This window comes from Cyrtonyx montezumae, unplaced genomic scaffold (genome assembly GCF_038088225.1).
Source record: "Cyrtonyx montezumae isolate F1298 unplaced genomic scaffold, pur_monq_1.0 scaffold_10, whole genome shotgun sequence".
Lineage (NCBI taxonomy): Eukaryota > Metazoa > Chordata > Aves > Galliformes > Odontophoridae > Cyrtonyx > Cyrtonyx montezumae.
Genome location: NW_027071826.1, coordinates 13,732,785 through 13,756,405, shown reverse-complemented (window position 1 = coordinate 13,756,405; position 23,621 = coordinate 13,732,785). Strand labels below are relative to the sequence as shown.

General features: G+C 37.4%; 3 protein-coding genes and 1 long non-coding RNA gene across 8 annotated transcripts in view; 1 reads left to right on the top strand and 3 right to left on the bottom strand.

Moving 5' to 3' along the window:
- The window catches only part of DDX24 (DEAD-box helicase 24), a 191,850-nt gene that overhangs the window by 154,661 nt on the left and 13,568 nt on the right, over positions 1-23,621 (bottom strand). The window lies entirely within an intron of this gene.
- Positions 655-6,162, bottom strand: LOC136058040 (alpha-1-antitrypsin-like). 3 transcript variants are annotated; one of them, XM_065751255.1, is made up of 5 exons: positions 6,079-6,162; positions 4,261-4,930; positions 2,580-2,850; positions 1,813-1,964; positions 655-929 (listed from the first exon to the last, which is right to left on the bottom strand). In XM_065751255.1, the coding sequence occupies exons 2-5, from the start codon at positions 4,913-4,915 to the stop codon at positions 739-741; spliced, it is 1,269 nt and encodes a 422-aa protein (XP_065607327.1). In that variant the 5' UTR covers positions 4,916-4,930; positions 6,079-6,162; the 3' UTR covers positions 655-738. The 3 variants fall into 3 exon arrangements, with proteins under 3 accessions (XP_065607327.1, XP_065607318.1, XP_065607309.1); XM_065751246.1 differs by having other exon boundaries at positions 4,261-4,894; positions 6,079-6,146; XM_065751237.1 differs by having other exon boundaries at positions 4,261-4,927; positions 6,079-6,145.
- On the top strand, positions 4,737-16,241 carry LOC136058099 (uncharacterized). The gene is made up of 2 exons (XR_010623111.1): positions 4,737-4,810; positions 15,887-16,241. It is a non-coding gene; the product is annotated as an uncharacterized LOC136058099 (long non-coding RNA).
- On the bottom strand, positions 16,244-20,483 carry LOC136057981 (alpha-1-antitrypsin-like). Of its 3 annotated transcripts, none has more exons than XM_065751138.1 (5): positions 20,432-20,483; positions 18,980-19,669; positions 18,210-18,480; positions 17,405-17,552; positions 16,244-16,738 (listed from the first exon to the last, which is right to left on the bottom strand). In XM_065751138.1, the coding sequence occupies exons 2-5, from the start codon at positions 19,650-19,652 to the stop codon at positions 16,535-16,537; spliced, it is 1,296 nt and encodes a 431-aa protein (XP_065607210.1). In that variant the 5' UTR covers positions 19,653-19,669; positions 20,432-20,483; the 3' UTR covers positions 16,244-16,534. The 3 variants fall into 3 exon arrangements, with proteins under 3 accessions (XP_065607210.1, XP_065607202.1, XP_065607193.1); XM_065751130.1 differs by having other exon boundaries at positions 18,980-19,665; positions 20,432-20,467; XM_065751121.1 differs by lacking the exon at positions 20,432-20,483 and having other exon boundaries at positions 18,980-19,911.

Here is a 23,621-nt window from a genome sequence, read left to right as displayed (position 1 = left end):
ACACACCGAGAAGGATTTAACACTTCTCAAATGTTTGCTGCCATTGAATTCAAAGAATAGAAGAGAGGAGGAGTCAGGCTGATACTACAGAAGTCTGGCTGTGTTTATTAGCAGATGTCTCTTCCCTTGGTGCTCCAGCTCCTCACAAGTGCCAAGATTCGACTCCAAATTTTGACACTACCTTGTCGATCGATAAGGCTGGATTAGGAGATGTTAGATTAGTATAGACATTGCCGAGCCGTCATTTTCTCATTCAAATGCATGACTTTTTCCATCAATAAAATCCACGTGGAAGAGAAAACCTAAGATATCCCTAGTTGGACTGCAATTACATTCTAAACTTCCATGTCATCTCTCCAGGACCCAGTAAGAATGACAGACAGCTGGAGAAAACAATAACATTCTTCTAGTTCTCTATTCACTACTCAGAAGCAGTCTGCTTCTTCATTCGTTACATACTGAACATGTTTTAAACTGCTTCTCTCAGCTGAATACTTACTTTATTTTTCAATAATAGCATATATTGGTCATTAGAAGATAGATGTATGCACTGCTTCATAATTCACTAGTAAGCATATCTTGGTAGCTGCTTTCTACTGGTGAAGAAACAGTGATTTTAAGAGTGACCACGTTCTTGTCTTTTTTTTTAAATAGTTAGTAACAGATGTGATATAATTTTAATTACATCAGACTATAAATGCATAAAGTGCAATTCAAATCAGTAAGACCATTCACTGATCATTCATTTTTCAGTGGGTTTACAATTTTTCCCATGAAGAGGATACTTTGAGTGTACTCATCAACAATCAATAGCAAAAATGGACGGTTGAACTTTATAACAGGAGGAACAGAATGAGGAGCAAACTCTGTGCCAGTGACTGCTGCAGCTTCTGTGCCATTCTCATGAATATTCAGCAGAGCCTTGTGAACTACCTACAAAGGAACACAGCAAGTATTACTGTACACACAGGAAGGGGGTGGAGTGACTACAATTTACACTGTTAATTCACCTCCTGCCTTTCATAGAAATGACTCATAGGTCATGAGCTAAGAAGAAGGAAAAAGTCCATGGCAGGCGTTTTAGCAATGTTTCTATGACTAACTTTTGTTCCATTCAGTATTCCTCACCATGGGTGTCAGGCCAGAGCACTCAAATTCAGAGCAGGAATGATTATTTCAGAAGGAAAGGAAGTCAAACTCCAGAGCTGTTCTGTATGTATCCCTAATACCTCATGGGTTAAACTTTTGTCAGTAGAAAATAAATCTTCATATAAATTTTGGCATTTTCAACCTTTGTTTCACTAAAACCAAGGTATTATAACGTTATAATTACTTTCTTTTTGCAATGCCCATAGGAATGTTAATTTATCTTCTCTATCTGTTCTTCATAGGAAACAGGAGGCTTTCCTATAGGGAAAGCCCCTCTTAGGTGATTAGCACTTCCCAGTGCCTTCTATGGAAATTGAAATTCCTTTAAAATTATAGAATCACATTCATGCATTAAAGAAAAGAGGCCACTTTTTGCACGAGATATGCTCATGCAAAGCAGCCCAAATAGAAGGAGTCTCCTTTTGCATGGTCCTTTTGTTTATGGGAAAGTTTATATAAGCCTCTCAGCCTTTGCCACAATTACAGGCTGACAGAAGAAGGGCAGTATTCTTATTTCCAGATCTTAAATGAGTCTGAAAGAACTTAAAGTTACTTTACAAGCTAAAATGTTCAAATTTGAAGAGTATCAGTCATTTTCAGGAATAAGAAATATTCTGGAACATAGCTTAAATGACAAATCCACAGACTTTTCTTTTGACCAACTTACTCTCGAAACCTTCAGATTGGACTTTCCTGTGATTCCAGACAGATCAGCCTGGTCAGAAAACACATCCGTTACACCCAGATTCATGACCATTTCCTTTAAGTCATAGGTGCCAGAAATGGATACTTTTGGAATATGCACTTCCATCCTCCTATTAATTCAAAACAGAGTTATGGTAGTTATTACAATCAAGGTATAACTTGAAGTCTCCCAAGTTGCTGGTAATTCTGTGCTAAAATGCCAGTCTTTTAAATATAGAAAAAATGGCAGCAAAAATGTGGGAAGACAATGGTCAGGATGACCGGAAAAGGTAGTATAAGAAAGACATTACTTAGGGCTTGTTTTCAATCGTACAACCACCCCTTGAATGTGGTAGTGCAAGCACCTTTGGGCATACATTTGCATTCATTTTCTAGCCCTCAAGATTTTTCATTTGTAAATCACACCCCATTCTCTCAAAGGGATCTGGTTTCTATGTCACAATAGTACAACTGTTGACATATTATATTTGAGAAAAGGAAATGGAGATATTAAAAATCAACTAAAATGTATAGAAAGAGAAGCTGATTTTCTCAGCTCACAGATCTCTTCCCTCATGACAAAGCAGTGCTAATTCAAATTGCTGCTGAGTTTCAAATCATCACATTGTTTAGTCTGTTCATTTATACCTGTCTCTTTACTTAAAGCTCTAATGAACAACAAAAACTTGATAACATTGTTTACACCTCAGATTCTGACTACTATGATGCATCCAATTAGAATGTACCGTCTTTTGAGTGATTTTTTCCATTTAGGCACTGTGTCTTTCATCAGGCCATCCTCCAGCCATTTCATTTTTCCTTCACTGGGCAGGATAAACAATGCTGAAACATTTCCCTTGTAAGGAATCTTCACCACCTTGCAGGACAGTTTGTTGTCAGAATATATTTCATAAAAGCTATCTCGAATCATCATCTTCACTTCAACCAGGGTCTTTGCATTCACATAGAAATAATCCTTGTGAGTCCCCTTCATATTGAACGGATTTTCCCAGTAGGCTTAAAAGTAAGAGAAAAAATACAGTTGCATGCTTATTTCAAGGAGGAAAAATTAATACAGTCTAGTCTATTTTACACCAAATACATCCACATTAAAGATTTAGAAGATCTGATTTGAAGATCAGAGGTATTCACATTTAATTCAAGGTCTTGTTCCCTATCATCTCTGCTATAATATATTCAACTAACAAATATCCAAGATTAAAATTTAGAAAGGTGTTGCAAGTCAGATAAATCAAACAAAATATCTTTATGATGTTATATTAAGTTTATTTCAAGAAAAGGAAAAGTTTGAAGAAAAAGAAAGTAAAAGTTCCTGACTAGGATCCAGTGAGTTTATTTACAACCACTTTCCCTTTTAAGCAGGATCCACAGCAGATGATTGCCTTTTCAAAGGTGGCACAGTAAGCTCCTTCTATGCTTTTTCATCTGTTCCTCATCTTGTAGCATTAAGGAAAAGCTTAAATAAAAGAACAACCTGAACTTTTGGGTCTGATCATAACTTCATTACCGTAAGTGAAATGGGGCTTCTAAGATTTTAACCTTCCAAATTTCTTTTCATGCTTATTCAAATGATTTTTAATGGCATTTTCCTTGTATTAAATAATATCATTCACTGTACAAATACACAGGGAACACGGTTTACCATTTTAGAACTAAGTACACTTGTTTTTTAAATATTGATTGGAAACAAAATAAAGTTGAAAAAATAGTAGTATGATGTAAACACTTAAGTACTCCAACTACTGTAGAAGTTTGAACTCCCTCCTGTCCCATCACCTTTGACTAGGGTACCTTGATCTGATAGAATACTTGAAGTAATGACTGAATGCCATTCTATTCCTAACACACTTTTCTGGATGGTAAATTCAATTTATGTCCTGCGTGCTGCTACAATGGATATTACCTTTAAGAAGAAGCTAATCATTGCTGAAGCTGCACATTCCCAAGTACCTCCTGGTGTATATATATAATGTGATGACTGGCTGTAGAACATTTAGAGCCCAACTCCATAATATGTACTCATTTAATAAGCAGGTAAATTGAAGTTTCATTATTTTTGATAATATTTGGAATTAGTTTTGTTTCTTCATATAGGATATATATGTACTGCAGAATAATTTTTGCATTTAAACAGAGGTCTGATAGAAAAATCCACAAATGTATAAATTTGCTGTGCTCTAGTAAATCCATAATCCCTGAAGGTTGCAAATAAGTGATTTTTTGTGCTTACAAGCCTAAAAATATGCTATAAAAATAGGTGTAGTAAGAAGCATGAGAACTGTCAATGTTTCTTGTTATTTTATCATTGTCCTTCTATTAAAAATTATTCAGAAATAGTATGAGATTTTTTTTTTCTGTCCAAGGCAAACTTGGATATTGCAGCAGTGTCTGTATGACTGAACTTACCTTTGAAATAAATATAGTTAATTAGTACCATTAAAGAGTTTGGATCGAGGTCTGTAAGTATTTGATTTATCTTCCCATGGGTTTTGTTCTTTATATGATCATTGATCTCTTTTTTAGCCTCAGTAGAATTCTGAAAGTTACTAGAAATAATTTTTCCCATGTAAAAATTTTCGATGTCCTTCAGAAATGTTTTCAGTGGCTTCAAGTTTTTGTCCATGAACAAGGTATTTCCCATGCACAGCTCCACCTGGCTGTCAGGACGATTCAGCAAGAGAAGGAGATGATGAAAGCCATGGTGTATCTCCTCCTCCCTGTTGTTGGTGAGATTAAAGGCCAGCCCCTCCAGCAGCTGAGCTTGGGTTGTGGCTCTGGAGCCCAGGGCCAGCAAGGCAAAGGCAGCAGAGACACTGATGGGGGAGAAGAAGATATTCTTGCCAGGTGTTTGGACAGTTGCTTGCCTGTAAAACCTGAAGGCAAAGTCTGTGTTGCTGGGGATTATATGCTGGCAGAAAGCAAGTGAATCTTCTTCACGAGGATGCTGCTCATGGAGGTAAGTTACCTTGGGCTCTTCATTGTGATGATCAGACTGTCTCACGCTGGGGTCTGCAGGGTAAAGTATGGCCAACAGCAAGCACTGCCAGAGGATGGCCTTCATTATCCTTTTCAACTACTGTGTGGACAAAAATAAATTGTTTTGAGCCTTGGAGAACAGTCATGTCATCCTTTATTTATACCTGCTGCTACCTACAGTAGTTATTAAATGTTAATCTCCTGACCTGCTCCTTAATTATGATATGGGTTTGAAACATTCCTGCTTTGATCTTAGATGTAACTTGCACTTATAACTTCCCATTTCAGTTCTGTTTTCCTTCAGCTACACAAGTCCCTTTTTACTGGATGCTTGGGGAGAGAGTAGCACATGATTATTAAAGAAAAAATGGTTCAGAGGAAGAGATTAAATTAAAAGATTCATTGTTGTTCATATTTTTATCTCACTGTAGATCCATTTTATGATGTGATGACACATCAGAAACAACTCTGATGTCTCTTATGTTTACCTCTAAGAACACTCAAATTTATCATGATAGTTGGGATTGAAAGAGGTTTACGTCAAATGGCAAAACTACATCAATGGAAAACAAAATTTTACAATAGTTGAAACATCACCTTTCACATTTCTGTCTCATTTTAACACATAAAGTGAGTAATCAAGCAAGCTAGTAACATTTTTCTTCTTTAATACCTAATTAGATCAGAATACATTGCTTTATTTTAAACTATCACTCAACTGATGCATGTCTTCCAGATGAGTTGCTCTGTTTTTCCAACCTCACCTCAGTGATGAGATGGTGAGGCCACTGCAGTAGGCTTGGCCTATCCTGCCTGTCTAAATTTCCTATGACCAGGAAACAGTTCTTTCAACAATGTTAACTTTATGTATCCTGATTGGAACACACTGGTGTTAATAAGACACGTCATTCACCTCAGAGTTTTGGCTATCACATCACAAGCTTTAGAAAACCTCTGACATCAAATCAGAATGACTGTTGGGAAGTCAGAATATTTTCCCTCACTTTAAGTAACATCATTTATTTCTAGATATGAATATTTTGGATAAATATTCGTAACAGTTGTAGAGCTGCTGTAATGTATCTCCACAATTTACTATTCGGTATTTCTTGGAAATTAAATTCTTCTGTCATTTCAGTACTTAGAAACCAAATTTCACCTTTGAAAGCAGATGTGCTTCATGACTCACTAGCTAAATGTCATATAGCTGCATCTAAGTCTTTAAAGTAAAGATAGCTGTGTACTTACATTGCATTCGGAAGGGTCCTGCACTTGCATGGGTTGTGCTCTTTCTCGTTGCTTTACTCACACTGCTGTTTTCCTCTGTTAAACATTACATGGCCTCAAATACAGATAATCTAAAAGGATAAAGCTAAATGCTGATAAAGCTAATTTTCTTGGCTACCATATTCACATGACCACATCTGAACTCCAATCAGAGCTAAGACCAGTGTTGTGTTTCCTAAGGGTCATAAAGCAATGCCTAAGCAGATATTAATTGGAAATGAGTTTGTGCCAAATACAGCTACTTTGTTCTCTATGTTACCCAACATGGGAATTGCCCTTCCTCTGGAGATGTATAGTTCTGCCCAGCACTAAGCTCTGACTGCCAGGGTCAGGCCAAGAGAGCTTTAGAGTACACCTCTCCTTCTTAGCAGTGCTACTTGACCTATCAGATATTTTATATTTGTGAGAGCAATATATACACCCAGTTCCTTTACACAGATTTGTTTCTTGTTTCCCAAAGGTAGCATATTTTTTCTGAAGCACAAAATGTTTTGTTCCTAACCCTGATAGTATTAACAAGTTTATTAACAATGTTAGCAAGGTTTAACAAGAGCAAGTGTAGAGTCTTGCACCTTGGGAGGAATAACCCCATGCACCAGTACAGGATGGGGGAAGACCTGCTGGAGAGGAGCTCTGGGGAGAGGGACCTGGGTGCCCTGGTGGATGACAGGCTGGCCATGAGCCAGCAGTGTACCCTGGTGGCCAAGAAGGCCAATGGCATCACGGGGTGTATTAAAAGACCATAGCCAGCAGGTCGAGTGAGGTGATCCTCCCCCTCTACTCTGCCCTGGTGAGGCCTCACCTGGAGTACTATGTCCATTTCTGGGCTCCTTGGTACAAATAAGACCAGGATCTCTTCAGAAGAATCCAGCAGAGAACTACAAAGTTGATAAAGGATGTGGAGCACCTCTCTTATGAGGAGAGGCTGAGAGACCTGGGTCTGTTCAAGTCTTGAGAAAAGAAGACTCAGAGGGATTCTGATCCATGTCTATAAATATCTAAGGAGCGGGAGGCAGAGACAAGGCTGAACTCTTCTCTGCAGTGTGTGGTGATAGGACAAAGGGAAATGGACACAAACTGAGGCATAGAAAGTTCCACACAAATGTGTGTGGGAACTTCTTCACAGTGCAATGATGGAGCACTGGCACAGCTGCACAGAGAGGTGGTGGAGTCTCCTTCTCAGGAGATGTTCAAGACCCACCTGGACGCCTACCTGTGCAACCTGGGCTAGGGAGCTGCTTTGGCAAGGGGTTGGACTTGATGATATCCAAAGGTCCCTTCTAACACCTACAATTCTGTGATTCTGTATTGAACCTAATATACTTTTCTCTAAAGCTGCATTTCAGCAAAAGATTAAAAACGCCATTGTTGGAGGACACGAATGATTGCACAGTCACTCCATTACTCTAGAAATGTATCATGTTTGCACTTCAGAAATAAATAAAACACCGCTGACAATGGAGTTAAACCTGAAAGGATGGCAACCTCATTAAGAACTGCCACAAAATATAATATGAACTAAGTCATACCTGAAACAGTGAAGATCTCAGTCAGTATAGGAGCACAAAAACCAACAAAATAGTCAAAAATCTTGCATCTGCTTGAAGGATTATAGTATGTCCCTGGAACTTCCCTTCAGGTAGTTGTAGGGAGCTATAAGGTCTCCCCTGAGCCTTATCTTCTCCAGAATAAACAATTGCAGATCCTTCAGCTGCTCCACAGAAGGCTTGTGCTCCATACCCTTCACAGCTTCATTGCCCTTCTTTGGGCACACTCCAGTGCTTCAATGTCATTCTTGTAGTGAGGCACCCAAAACCAAGCATAGTACTCAAGGTGTAGCCTCATCAGTGCCAAGTAGAGCACTTGGTCTTGTTAAAGTTTGCACCACTGGCTTTAACCCATCAGTCTAGCCTGTTCAGATATCTCCAATTGGCCTTCCTACCCTCAGGCAGATAGACACTTCTCAGCTTGGTGTTATCAGCAAACTTACTGAGGGTACACTCAATCATTCTCTCATCCAGACCATCAATAAAAATATTAAAGCAGATAAGCCCCAATACTCCCCTTGGAGAACACCACTCGTGATTGGCTGCCAGCTGGATTTAACTCCATTCACCACCACTTTCTGGGCCTGGCCCTCCAGCCAGTTCTTTACCCAGCAAAGAGTGTACCTGTCCAAGGCATGGGATGCCAGCTTCTCCAGGAGAACACTGAGACAGCAACAAATGCTTTATTAAAGTCTAGGTAGACTACATCTACAGCCTTTCCCTACACCAGATGGATAACTTGGTCATCAGATTGGTGAAGCAGGATCTGCCTTTCATGAACATCTACCCATCCTCTGAGTCAGAATAGGTCAAGTACAAATGAAGAGAACACTGAGGAATTAGACAGTGATTGGAAAACATAAGATATCAGCAGGCGGGGACAATAATGTGGAGTTTCACCTGCTTAAGAGATAGTGAAATGGGATGCTATCTTACACACATTATAGGCGCTATGGAGAACAAATGGCAAAGAGCGCTTATTGGATCTGGAGGAGAGCTGTTAAAGAGAGAAATAAATCCTTCTGACACACATGAAATTAAAATTCACACCATCTTACATTCAGACATCTTCGGAGTCTCAGTGGATACAATCCTCAGCCCCACATCCTCCTTATACTAGGAGTCAGAAGCTTCCTTCAACTCAGGAGTACCTGCTTCCTAAACTCCACCTGCCCTCCAGCAAAATATCTGGGAGGTCACACTCTTGCATCATCAGCATCTCATACGGGCCCCTTCCTAGCACATGCTGAAGGAATTGTTGATCTTTCCTAATCAAGATCTATCCAGTATCTGAGGCTTAGAGCAACCCTTGAGGAAAAGCAGCCAAAGACACTTTAGGGAAGTTGCAAGAGCTCAAAGGAAGCTATACACTTCTAGCTTTTGACTTGCTAGACACTTGAAAGATATCTGTGGGCCAAGATATGTTTATAACTAGGAGACCTAATGTGGCTTATGGAATGTAATTTTAAAAATTAAACTATGAATACTACAGTTACACTAGTGGGAAGTATGCCTAAGTAAAAGTCTTGCTAGTCCCAGGTATCTGTAATTGAACCTTTTGTTTGAATAGCAATGACTGGCTTAAAAGAAACATTTTCACAGCAGCAGCCTAAAATCATACATTAGGCATATGAGCACAGGTTCAAGTTCTGAATGCTCTAAAATGTCTCTCATTCACTTGCTTCATTTTTCTCTTTAGCACATTTACTGAAGAAACACAGTTTTTCTTTTGCTCTTAAAACAGATCAGAACTTGTTCTTATTGGATGTATCATGTTTATACTTCTTTGGAAGAAAACCATGTTGATTTCTGTAATTGATATTAAAGAGAATTCTACTCTCCTTTTCTCATTTAGCTTCAGTTGTAAGAACTGTCAAGTTTCTGCAAACAGTTACACAGTGACTGTTCAGTAAACTGTGCCTAACAAAGTGATAAGGTTAAATTAGCCCTATCTAATTTGACAGATTGGTACTGTCTCACTATCTGCTAATACAGCTGGTTAAAGATACATGTGTTGGTATGAAATAATGATCATTCCTTGCAAGTTTGTTTTTCAAGTATTACGTGACTGAATCTTGCATTTTCAAGTTGTCTTCCCATATAAACTTTGCCTACTCTGACTGTCAAATTCAAAAACAGGTCTGGGTTAATAAGATTATTTTCCATTCAGATAAGGGCTATTTTAAAGCCAAACACTGGCAATACCTATATCAAATTAATATTATAGTTTTCTGTCTATGTGAAGTTTCAGTCCTCCAAGAAATCACAATCTGTGTTGTCAAGGCCACAGTAACTCCAACCAATATAACTGAGTACAAAAATCTTGAGAGCAGCACAGAGCTAGGCTTCTCAAAGCAAAATTAGAGTCACAGGTTTAAGATCACAGTAACTTCAATTATACCTCAGAAATTTGACTTCTTTGTTGTTGTTGTTGTTCACGTGTTGATGCTTATGGCACAAGCATCATACGTGAAATTTTCAAGATCATAATTTTAGGACAGGATTTCTCTGTTTCTGGATGTGGACGTTTTAACCTGCAGACACAGAAAGTGAAGACCTCTAAAGAGAGAGAATAAGAATTAAGACCATATTCAACAATCCTCGCTAATGTAATCTCTCTGTATTCTCCAGAAAAATTAAACAGAACTTCATGAACATCCTGTGAAAGAATATGCAGATTTCATAGGAATGGGGATTCGAAGGCAGAGGTGGGATGGGAACCTCCAAGGATGGAGATTTCTCAGACTTTCTGAGCAGCCCTCTCCCAGTACTTGACTACCTTATGGTAACAAAAAAAGAAGTTCCCATTTAGGATTTTCTATATTCAAACTATTCATCTTCTTTCCAGTTTCTGCCAGCTTCAACATCATTCACATCTTTGATATTGTCCTGAAAGTTCTGGGCTACCATTTGTAGTGAGGATGTTTTATTTGCTTCAGCTTCACCTTGTAGAAATTGAGGGAAAATATCCATGGCTCTGCTGCTTCTCTGTCTTTATCAGGTTAAAGGTAAGGCCTTTGTGTTGCCAAATCTGGATAATCTGGCCCCCAGGAGAGCATTGGAAAGGCAGTGGAATGTCTCAAAGGAGAGAATAAGATGCTTTGCCAACTAACTTTGTTGTGACCCACTTGTAAAATCTAATGCAAATTCAGTAATGCTGATGTTAGTCACCTAGAGATAAGACAGGTTTAAAATACATTGCTGCTTTCCAGGGAAATGTATCAGCAGTGGGAGTGGACTTGTTTGCTGGCTGCCATTTAAAATGTAATGAGGAATAGAACCTACAAATTGGTAAGAAAACATAATGAAGGCTATCCATCTTTCCATGAAATGCCATCAGTATTAACAGAGGTTAATTTATGCTGTTTTAGAGATCTATAACTGAGCTCAAAGGCCAGCATGTAAACGATGAGAAAAAAAGTTTTAATTAACATTTTTGAAGTAGTTTCTTCAAAAATCACCCATTAAATCTACTGTGCCAAAAAATAGTTCCTCAATTTTAGACACAGAAATGAGATATAAACTTTAGGTCTCAGTGGTTAGTTCAGTATTGCCAAACCCCATGAATACTGTTGTGTTTAGAAAGGCTGTTTTCCCCTTGAACTTCTCTTGACCTTTCAACATCTTTCCCCACCCAAATTCTACCTTCATCCAAAGCATACATGTCACATCCAACTGGAGTGTTTCAGAAAGAAAACAGAGCTGGAATTTTTGGGGGATCTTGGGATGAACCATTTGGGAGATCAATGTCAGTAAAAGAAATCATGCAAGCATAGTTTTTGCTGCTAAAAACAATGGAAAGATGGGACAAATCAGACCCTTTACACTGCTTCTGAATTAGTTTGTTCCTTCATTTTGCTATGCTAAAATAAAGTTTTTATCTATGATGTCTCAGCTTCTACAGCAACACAGAAAGGAAAATTTTTAGAAGGGAATCAAGAATTGTAATTACGTATGTTTACCCAAGCGTGATTTTGCCCTCATTTTTATTTTATTTCTTTATCAAGAAAGTGAATTATTGCATTAGGCAACCTCTACATGTTACACCATCCAAAAAGGGGCCAAAAAGTGAGTCATCTGAGATTGGAATAGCTCTGAGTTTAATTTATAATTCATAGGACTTAAAACAACTGAAACCCAAAACCTTATACGTGCCGCACAGTAAGTGCAAACAAAAATGTCAAATAAAATAGCACAGAAATAGAAATCTTAGAAAGTGAACAGACAGACTTGAATCTTTATTCTGAAACAGATATTTTCCTGTTCCATGTTCTGCAGAGAGTTGAATCCCTTTTCACTTCTGTCAACCTCAGTCTTCTACAGGGGGAAAATAGGAATCTATTCCATAAACAGCATATGTAATATGGGCTGTAGCACAAATGTTATGTTCACATTCACAAGCTACCTCCTTAACAAGGTGTCTTCTGCTCTTCGTTGTGTTGCTTGCATCCATACAGCATAAAGCAACAACAGTCAGTAAATCAGATGCTGAGAAAGCAGTTTTAATCCAGGCATCTAGTGGTTTACATGCTGTTGAAGATAATGTGAAACAAGTTTGAGAAATATTTCTCACATCGCTTGTACCAAACATTCATTCACTTTAAATGGAGAAATCTCATAAGAAATTTCAATGACAGCTACCCAGATGGAATGAGTGATGTGAAGTATGTGATGAAAAGCCAGCATTCCCTTCTAAAGGATAAGCTGCTTATGGAGTCATCCATTTCTGATGGATAGTGCAAACCTACTTTTTTCCCCACATTGAAATGGTTTATGACTGAAATTTTTTCTGACAGTTTTTTTCTGGTTCATAATGTCCTTAGATTTCTCAATGTAGAAGCATGTTTCTATCCCTGGGAAGGTGAAGTAGGAAGAGCTAGTGAGATGTTCTGATAGTTTCTGTATCCATAATCTGGAAGCAGTTCATGGAAATCAAACTGATCTTCAAAGATGGACATCCCGTCAATGTTTGTCTGGAAGAAAGCAGCAGAAATAGCCTGGGAAAAGGTAAATTTTAGCATACAAAGGAGGTATTTTTCAAACAAGGAAATAAAAGGAATGAAACACAATAGTACTTTAAGTGATTATCTGTGTTCACCAATGTTTTAATTGTCACAATATCAATTATCACAATACTGCAATATCTTCAAGTGTATTTTCCTACTCAAGAAATATCAAGATATATAATAAATTTAAATAAAACAAAATACATAAATGAACAAAATATACAACAAAATATGTTGTATTTAAGAGACATACAACTCTTTGACAATATTATTCAGGAGACAAATAGCCACAGACCATCCATCTTGCTCCACAGATTTTTTTTTCTGGCCAAATGACAGAACATAAGCCAGGAATCCAATAAATAGCAGAAATGCTGAGTTAACATATCATTGTGAAGGACATCATTTGTTTTATTCTCTTAACAGCCACTTTTTTTTCAGCCATGAAAAATCACCAGAGAGCTGGGAAATTTATGCAGTATTGCCCAGAGATATCTATGAGTTACTGGCTGGGTTATATTTGCTAGGGTCTCTGAATACATAATGAATACATCATATCTGATTTTGAGAAGTCAAAAACCCTGAGTGACGAGTCTGGGACACGTCTGGTACTAACTAATTTGTGCAGACCTTTTTGTTCTGCAAAGTTGATCACTGATAAACACTAGGACCAGAAGACTGGCATTAAGCTGAGACTCCCACACCATTATAATTGGGGCATCATGGGGCCTGTCCACACCAGCACTTCATAAACTTTGCTAATGTTTTCCTCTGTTGTCATGTTCTGAGAATGATGTGAAGAAAGAACAGTATCATACAGCACAGGAATGTAATGAGTTATTCAGTATCAAGATAATAGTAACAAGATCTGATGAATTAGTTCTTGTGTATTAGAAAACAAATACAAATGCAATTTGGCTATGGTGTGATTCTGTGATATCTCCTGTTTGATGAGAATACACTGGCGTCAGGACCATGTACTTCAGTTTCATTTTTCTCCTTAAACAGCTTCTACCTTCTATTGTTATTGAAATTCCTATTTGTTATTGCATTTAATACAGCATCAGTAAGTTTTTCAGTAGAATATGCAATTTGCTTTTCAGTTGATGACCTTCGAGGCTTTTGGCTATATTACAAGCCATTCTTCTTGGCTGATGCCACACAACACTGGGAACAAAGACCTGTGCATTGACACTGTCTGCTGGCTGTTTGAAATATGCTATTTTCCTTGTTTGCCATCCAGCATATTATTACTTTCTCTGCCCCCACACACGCTTCTGGCTGCTGTTTCTTCTTTTGTGATCTTCAGTACTACTCACAATTGCTGTTGCATATATTTTTTCAATGTCTTTTCAGTTTCCTAAGGATTAAGTGCATCTCCACCATGGATTGATCTTGTTTTTTTTTTAGTTCCTTATTTATTTATTTATTTACTTTATTTCACTTTTGTAGATAAATCCTTGTCAGTTAGAACAAGAAATACATTAGCTTTTGCTTTTTTAGACTGGCTATTAGGCACTGCTTGGATACAGTGTAAGAGTTGCAAATATTAAAGATATTATATGAAGTTATGGGAACAAATTTGTCTTCTTAATTCAAGCTGGAATAATATAAAAGCTATAATAGCTGGAATTGGTGTAAAAAAAATATTAAGAACATGCAGGAAAGGAGAAGATAAAAAGAGCCTGGACTATTAAGTGTAAAAAGAGCAGGCTGAGGGAAGTTATAGATGAAAACTTGCACATACAGATAATTTAAGAGAGAGGTATTTCAACTGACATGCCACAGTGTCATAGGAAATTAAAGGTTTAGAATGTTCAGAAACAAAATATAGTTAGAAATAAAACTAAGGTTTCTAAAAAGGAGAGCAGTAGGGCTGAAAAAAGTAACCCTTGTACCCAGTCCTCTGATCTTAAGGTAAGCTTAGTCAGCTATTGAAAGATATGACAGAGTATATAACAGTAATTTTTTTAAGAATTAATTTTTTTGGAAAAAATAGGTTATACATATTTCATGATTGCGTTTTGTTTTGTTTTTTACTGAGAGAGGGGAATCTAATGCTCCAATAAAATACATAACATTTTTTATAACCATAGCTATGTGTGATTTCTATTTAAGCATACTCCTTATACAGTATGCCTTTTTTGGGAAAATTATATAGGAAAAAGGTTCCAGTGTGTTAGAGATTCACAAAATGTTGCATAGTGTATTTTCATACCTAAATGGGAACACAAAGTTGGCTCATAATCCCACACACTGCTCGATCATTCGTCATGTGCTTTAGGTCAGGCATCGAACTTGCCTCTCAAAGTGAGGTCTGGTTGGCAAAATATCATTTAAATATTTTTCCTGCTGGCAAACAGATAGTTTTGATCTGGAGCCCACAATGAAGAACAAACGTAAAATCTCATGGTATTTGCTTACATAGTCATTTGTCATTGCAAAGCTGGACTTCAGCATGCTGTCCTGAAATAGCCCTACAATTTTGCAAGAATTTTTAAATGATATTCTATAGAATCAGTTTATCTGTATTTCACCAAGATTAAGTCTGCACATATGCCCAGTGTTCGAGCCAACAACTTTTACTAAATATTGAATAGCTCAAAAACGGATGTCAGTAAGGAAGTTTTGTCATTAGATTATGTGATTTTGATGAGGGTTTTGAGTGCGAACATCAAGCGTTACCTGGCTAACATACAACTACAGTCTAGTAATACTGATAGCAGTAATTTAATGTTAGAGACAATTCAAAATCCCCCAAACAATCAGGACAATATTGTTTCAGAAATTGTCATAATTATTTTTATGGTATATTATTCCACATTTTAAGAGAACAAAGGCTGCAAAATTGCTATTTGTATTTTTTGACCAGTTTGACATATCCTGTAGTTAAAGATCTAATAAATATTTAATTCAACTTCTTTCAACAGCTTTGTATATTTTAATAAAACAACACACTATCAGTAAACAATACTCATTAATCTTTGAAAGAAAAGGTACACATTTCAAGCAACTGTATGTTTTTATTTTATAGTGTTAATCCAATGTTAAAAATTAGTGTGACATATTTGCCTGTGTTTTATATGCACGTCTAGGATAGTTTTCTAAGTTTAAAACAGATAAACAGCCCCCAGAAAAAGCTTTGTTGTTCCCTGTGAGAAGATACAAAAATCTCTGTAGTTGTCATTTTTCATCCCTCCTCTTCTCTATCCACAGTCTGACTTGTCTGTCTGGAAGGTGTGATAATGAAGGAGGCATCAGTAAGAGAAATGAAAAATGGAAATGGCAGCAAATCTGTAAAAAAGAAACTAGTGCTATAGCATGGAATAATCCACCGTTTATTTTACCTCAGGACACTGGCAATACCCCAGCAATGAAAAACAAATTTACTGTCTGGATGAATAGGGCTTCCACAGGTAGAAGACAGCAGCTAAACCAACTGTACTGATCAACCCATCACTGTGTATTCCAGTGTCACAGTGATGATGTAACTCCATTCTATTAAAAAACAAACAAAGCTGGTCAACTAACCAGAGAAGCAAAAAAATAAAAATAAAATGAAAAATGAAAAGACTTCAAACCACCTCATATACTCTGGAGAATATCAGGAAGGGATTATTACAAAACAGCTGAAAAGTGACTCATGCTTTGTTGACAATACAAGTTACATACAGCTGTAGACCAGGGGAGAAATACCTGTGTCTTTTGGACAAGAAAAATTAGTTTTTCTTTCAAGGAGTTAGAAATGTACAATAATAGCAACAGTTGAAAGACACTAGTACTCAGTGGTGTACTCAAAGTTATTAATGGATCAAAAGAACTTAGGCAGCTATGTGTGGAAGTACCTGTCCTCCGGCCAATCAGTTATTTTTTCAGAGGATTTACAATTTTCCCAATGAAGAGGATGGTGTGGGCATATTTATCCAAAATCATCAGGAGAAAGGGCCTGTTGAATCTGACTCGAGGAGGACGAGAAATATCACCAGATCTCCATGTAATCTCCTTCACTGTGACTCCTGCTGCTTCAGTGCCGTTCTCATGAACATTTAGCATGGCTTTGTGGATCACCTGTGGAGATATAAAGCAAAACAACCTCCAGAGAGAGACCTGTCTGAAATGGGATCTGGCACCAGCAACTTGGGGAAGGTCATGCCCAGCTGCTCCCCTGCCCACTGCAACATGAGCAGCCAACACATCAGCCCTGAAAACCTCCATCTACCAGGAGTGCAGAGAGCAATCTTTAAGCAGCAGATGGCCAAAGAGCACTCAAGATGACTGATGATGAGAAGTTCTGGAAATAAAGAAACCTGGTAATTTAGCCTGGACTTAGTTTTACATTTGGCAGCTTCACGTGTTATCAGAAATCTACCCTATCATCCAGCAGAAAAAAATAACCTTTTTCAGAGCACTGGTAGGGCAAGAGTAATAGCCTTTTTGCCCTCTATTAGAGGGTATTTTACCAAAATTAATGTGCTACCTATAGATAATTTAGTTTAGTATCCAAAAGAACATCTAATGATATGTATGTCTTCCTTGCTCTTGAATCATGTGTATGTAACCCCTTATCTGCGTGTTTGACTTCAGTTTTAGGAAAGGTATGTCTGTCTTTGTGGCAGATGCTTATAATTAAATTTTGCTTCAGAAAGATTGGGATAAGCTTTTCATGTGATGTTCGTGATGGATTCCCAGCAACAGACAAATTCTGTGATCACTATATTTCATGTGCTGACTTACTTTTGAAACCATCAGTCCAGGATCCTCAGTAATTCCTGACAGATCAGCTTGTTCAGTGAATAGATCAATTATACCCACTTCTCTGACTATCTTTTTCACATCGTAGGTACCAGAAATAGAAAGTTTTGGAATATGTAGATGTATTTTTCTGAAAGAAATAACATCAGAAGGGACAAATTGTCATCTAGTTAATGTTCCTCAATGGCTTTGCTTCAGTGACAATTCTCTTTTTTTTTCCTAAATGCCAGAAGTCTGCTGTTGGGTTTCAAATAACCCTTTCTACCAATATAGCTATGTGATTGTAGCAGCATGAGTCCATGTTAACCTCTACATACACAGTGGGTTTCAAGGACTTGGGGAAGACACAATTATATAAATTCCGCTGCAAACTGAGCCTCACTAGGCAGTAGGCATCCCATAAGATCATAGCTGGTTGTCTTAGGGCTGTTTGAACATAGAACAGGGCCAGGGCCATCACAGAAACAGCTTCAGTAATAGTAAATGAGTAAAATTTCATCTCTTACACACAACACTGCAAGTCCCATCAGGCCCTCACCACCCTAATACTCAATACCTCAGAAACAGCTACTCAGCTTAAGCCAAGTATCTGATAACTTCATCACCAAGATGCTGAGGATAAAAAGATCAAAGCTCTATTTGTTCACTATTCAGATGTATTTTTCATTTTTGAGCTAAAAAAGGAAAAATATTCCACAGAGAGGGACCAACAATAAGATAATTTGGCCATTCAAGTTTAGTCTTGCTGAGAGAAATGCTGATAAATAATAACGTGGTGATCTCTTACCTATCTTGGAGGAGTTTTTCCCATTTAGACACAGTTCTTTTCAAAAGAGCATCTTCCACCTGTTTCATCTTCCCTTCATCAGGTAAAACAAATAATGCTGCAGCATTTCCATTGTAGGGAATCTGAACCAGCCAGCAGGACAGCTCTTCATCAAAGTAGTTTCTGTAGAAACCCTTTCGATACATCATGTCAACTTTTACAGATGTTTTCTGATCCATAAAAAAATCTTCTTTTTTTGTATATAAATCACTGAAGGGTTTCTCCCAATGAGCTTATGACAAAAAAAAAAAACAAAAAAAAACAAACCAATAATAATAATTCCACTGAATACAAAGACAACAAAACAGGATCTAGTCCCACTCTTTCCCTTTGTTTAGAGCAAACATTTTTTTCATATTACTACACTCCTAAGTGTTTAAGGATTGCAGTCATTATTTCCTAAGTGCCTGAAGACAGCTACAGAGGAAGAATACTGAAAGCAACATCTTTCACTAGAGCATGAATCTATCATCACATTAAGTAATTTACCAAGTACAACAAAGATATTTGCTAAAAAAACAATCCAGTCCTCTACTCAAACAAGTAAGGACACAGACATCCATACTGTCAACACATATACATGATATCACCAGAAAACTTTTTAGATACTGAACATATTTTCCACAAAGTATATACTCAAATTACAGTTTCTTTCCTTTTGATTTTCATTTACTGCAATATGTACTGCAAGTGTCTGAGTTACAAGCTTTGCACCCTGCAGTAATTCTTACCTTTAAAGAAGACATAATTAACAAGAACCATTGCAGTGAGAGGATCAAGATTTTCTACTAGTTTAACAATTTTCCCATTTGTCTTTTTTTCAATATAACTATTGATTTGATTCTCAGCACCAGAGGAATTGTTAAAATCAGCAGAAAGGACTTCAGACTCATAAAAGCTTTTGACATCATCCAAGAACTTCTGTAGTGGTTTCAGTGTCTCTCCTATAAAAAGGGCATTGCCTAGGCTTAGAAGGGGATCACTGTCTGAATGGTTCAGCATGTGGAGGAGCTGGCAAAAACCTTCATGTATTTCCTGCTCCTGAGTCTTTTTCAGGTTAAAGGCAAGCCCTTCCAGAATCTGCTTCAGTGTCGCTGACTTGGCACCCAGTGCCAGCATTGCGAGGGAAGTAGAGATGCTTATGGGTGAAAAGAAAATATTTTGATTGGTTGCTTCGGATGCGACCAGTTTGTAAAAAGTAAAAGCAAAATCAGCATTGCTGTGAACTACTTTGACAAAAGTTCTGTTTTTATTTGGAAAATCTCCTCCTCTATGTGAACTGCTACCCGGGTAATGTGCTCCTTTAGAATCATCCTGTTTATTGTGGTAGCGAGGATGCTGATGACACTGGGCAACAGAATACAAACCAGCCAGCAGAAAACACAAGGAGAAAGTGGGTTTCATTTTCCTTTTATCCCTTCCTGGAAAAGAGATAAACACACCAAACATGACAGGGAAATTAATTTCTTCATGCTTGCATGTTTCAGCCAACTCAAATGAAGCTCTCAAAGCACATCTATCTGTTCTCAAAAATCCCTCCCTTTTTGTTTCATATTCCTTATGCAGCAATCCCCTGAACAAGTGTGTCTCCAGATGGACTATGTGCATAACCATGTACTCTCAGAAAAGGAGCCATTCTGATCATAATAACCAATAAAATAGATATATATAGAAATAAGTGGGTTGTTTGTTTGTATATTTGTTTGTCATTGTTGTTAAATTACAACTAACTGGAAGTTTATGACCTTTTCTCCAGAAAAAAAAGTGATGGAAGCTGTTTTCAGACTTGATACTGCAGTTACTGCAGCTCTGTTAGTCTTTCTCTCTTAATCAGATAAATAGATAGTTAAATGTGTGTTAAACAAAAATGTGATGTAAACACAGTTCATATAGTTTAAGGCACAAAGTACAATACAATTTCCTCAAAGATAAAATGTTGGGTCACTGTGAGAGCAGAGTCTTTATATGGATCTTTGCTGGTTTCAAAACATCTTTTTTTATTGGATAAAGGATCTTCTTTGCTATTAGGCAGTTCTTGCTTGTTCTTGACATTTTGAATTTTTCACAACAAATCGTTGTGCACACATTGCTTACATGTGAAAACATTCCCTTCCTAGTCAGCAACATACATTCCCAAACTGACATGTCCAAATGATCCAAGAAAATGTTGAAAGAGTACTTACAGTGCTACAAGAGGACCGTGTTGCATTTACCTTGTCAGCTCCTTGTTCTCTTCAGTATCTTTGAACAAAATTAGGCAGAGCACTCCGTTAATCATTAATTACTTCAAATAAAAATTGCCAGTGAGGATGCACAGCAAGCAGTACTGACATCAGATGTTTTGGACATTTTGTCCAATCCAAGCATAAGGTAATATTGCCAGATGGTGGAGCTCTGATGAGAGGGATCACATCTTGTGCTGTTACCACGTGTGTGGGTCTCTGTGAGATGCTTGCTATATGGGTCTGTTGGGAGAGCTGGGAGCTGGGTCTCTCATGACTTGTGCCAAGGGTGATGAATCCCTGTGAAGATTGCCTGCAGGCCAGTCATGGTGCTGATGGGATAAAGACCTCAGCACAGCTCCATAGGAGAACGGCCTCCCCACAGTCCTCCCTAGCCTAGTCTTGGAGAGCTCAAAAAATGAACAAGGCTGCTGACAGAGGTACTATCTCTCTGTCAGGGTTCCAAACAGAGTAAGCTGCCTTTGGATTTGTAAAGCCTTTTTGTTTTGCAGTGCTCCTTTTTGACATCACATTTATTGGAGGGGGTGTCTTAAAGGGAGCAGACTGTGTGCAATCAGTGATGGTCTCTAGATCCTTTAGTGAATAACAGTAACAGAAAATGTGGCATCACCACTCTAATGAGACAATTCCAGCATGTGCAGCTGCTTACCTGTTGCTGTTGACCATAGCCTATGACTGGGTATTAGTGAGATGGTTGTATGGAAGAGTTTTCCTCCTGGTTTTGAATAAAATAAAGCACATCCACAAATAAACCTCAAAAAATAAACAAAGCAAAAGCCAACAGGCAGGAAGAGGATAAAAAGATGCACAGTGGGAAAGAAAAGATGGGCTTAGTGGAAAGAGGTACAGAGAGGTACAGAGACCATGTACCTGATAATGGTGACACCTCCCAAAATATGCTCAAGTTCCCTGTGTTTCAATGTGTGACAGGGAGCACGTTTAGAAAGCACACCTGGTATCTCCCGGGAAATGCTGGATAAGGCAGGGAAGAGAAAAGATAGGACAGATATTTGTATAGAACAGGAGCATTCAGGTAGACCATTAGAGTACATCCAACCCCTGAAATGAGACAAGAGTTCAGGACTTCTGAGTGTATCTTAGCCCTGTCATTAAATAGAAGGCAAAATGTGTGATGTTTATTCCATTTGCCATTTTTATTTCATCAAGGCTAAACATTATTAATTCCTATATTTCCTAAAGCCTGAAAGTTTGGCCTTGTAACCACAATACTTTGCTAATGTTCTTTGGTATATAACAGACAATACTATACCCTCAGTCTGTCAATCTATTACTAGAACATCACACTTGCAATGAATTGGTGTTGTGCATCTTGAATTTAAAAGAAAAATACGGGTATCCACAGTCTCTACTGAGAATCAAAGTTCTTGCTACATTGTGCCTTACACTTAGCTTTTTTTTCACTCAATAACCAAAAAGATATTTTTCAGCTCTAGAGACTCTGGAAGCTACATCTGATTCAAGCTGCTTTCTGATAATAGCAACATACAGAATAACATAGTAGGAAAGAGTATTTATGAATATTTATGTTGCTTGAAATAGAAAAAACAAATTTATTGTGTTTTATACTCATTGTGGGATTAAGAGACACCATTTCAGTGATACCAAGCTGCCTAGCAAGTAGCTAAGCTGTCCAGAGAGAGGACTTCATTTTCCAGATTTTGCTATGCCAAAAAATAGATGTATAAAAATAATGCATATAATTCCTTCTTCATTTCCCAAGACAGACAAGGCTTGTTCTGTTTTCCAGTTTTTTGGGTTTTTTTTTTTTTTACTTTTATAGCTCCACATTTTATTTCCTTTTGTTATCTATTTTTCTACCTTGTCAAAATATTAAAGGGAGAGAGGAAAAGAAATCCTCTGCTAAATAAAATTTCAATGTGCTGGAAAAACTGAATACACATCCTCATTAATGCTAATCTTAAGGTACTTATAACCCCTATATAGTTTCTTAGAATGGCACTAATTGGTCCTGTTGATAGTTCTTCTAAATGATGAACATAAGTATGATGATGCAGGCACAAACCTGACAGTTGGGAAACAGATTTCTCTACAAGAAATGCTGCTGAGGAAACAAATTCCCAAGGAATTGTTTTTAAATGTGCTACTTGATTGCATAAGATGTGAGCTTCTAACTCTAGTCATATGAGTAGAATGAGAATAGTTCCACTATAGACAATCATTATTGTATTAAATATGAACCAGTGGCAACAATTAATGCATTGTGATTTGAATTACAGAAAAGCTGAAGAAATTAAGTCTTTAATTATGAGTTTATATTAATGTAACAATAACTACCAAACCTTCTCTCTGAGTACATGAAAAACTGCATATTTTCTGGATTTTGAATGAGGAAATTCCCACATTCTAAGCCATTTTCTGCTGAAAGAAAGTTCTGTTCAAATTTAGCAAAAAGAACTTCCATCATCAGGGTGGACTGTGTCGTTAGAAGTTACTGTTTTAAATTTCAGATAGCTGCAGTCTCCTTCCACCAAGCTGTGGTGAAGTAGAAGTCTTTAACTCATCTTACAGTAATATGATGGATTAGTATCTAGCTCCTCATTTTAGTCAAATTATCCTATTATTATCATCAGCCAATAAACTGGCCTGAATAAATTAATGTCATTAAAAATCTGAGTTTATTCCTCTGTTCTGTTCTAATGCAGATTAAGAACATGATGTCAACACATAGTACTTCACATCCCACATTAACTGTTATAATACAAATGTTTATATACTTTGCCCCCAAATGGCACTTTGGTCTCAGCCATGTGCTCATTGCTGGCTGCTACCAGCAAAACTTACAGCAACATAATTCCTGCCTGCCATCCCCACAGCAGGAGCAAACTTGGATTTCACTGGTTTTCAAATAGTAGCGTAATGGTTTTTCAATCACCTTTCTCTCTAGAAAGCTTGACAGAAATAAGGCAATAAACTGCATTGCTATGGAGGATAGCTAAGAGTGACTAAGGTGACTACAAAGATGAGAATTTGAGGCTGTTACCTTTGGAAACCAAGCCTGTTGTTCTATTTTCTTTGTGTCTGAAATAACAACAGTAAAATTATCTCAGCTTTCACAGCTCATGTGACTGTGTATCTCATTAGTTATCAT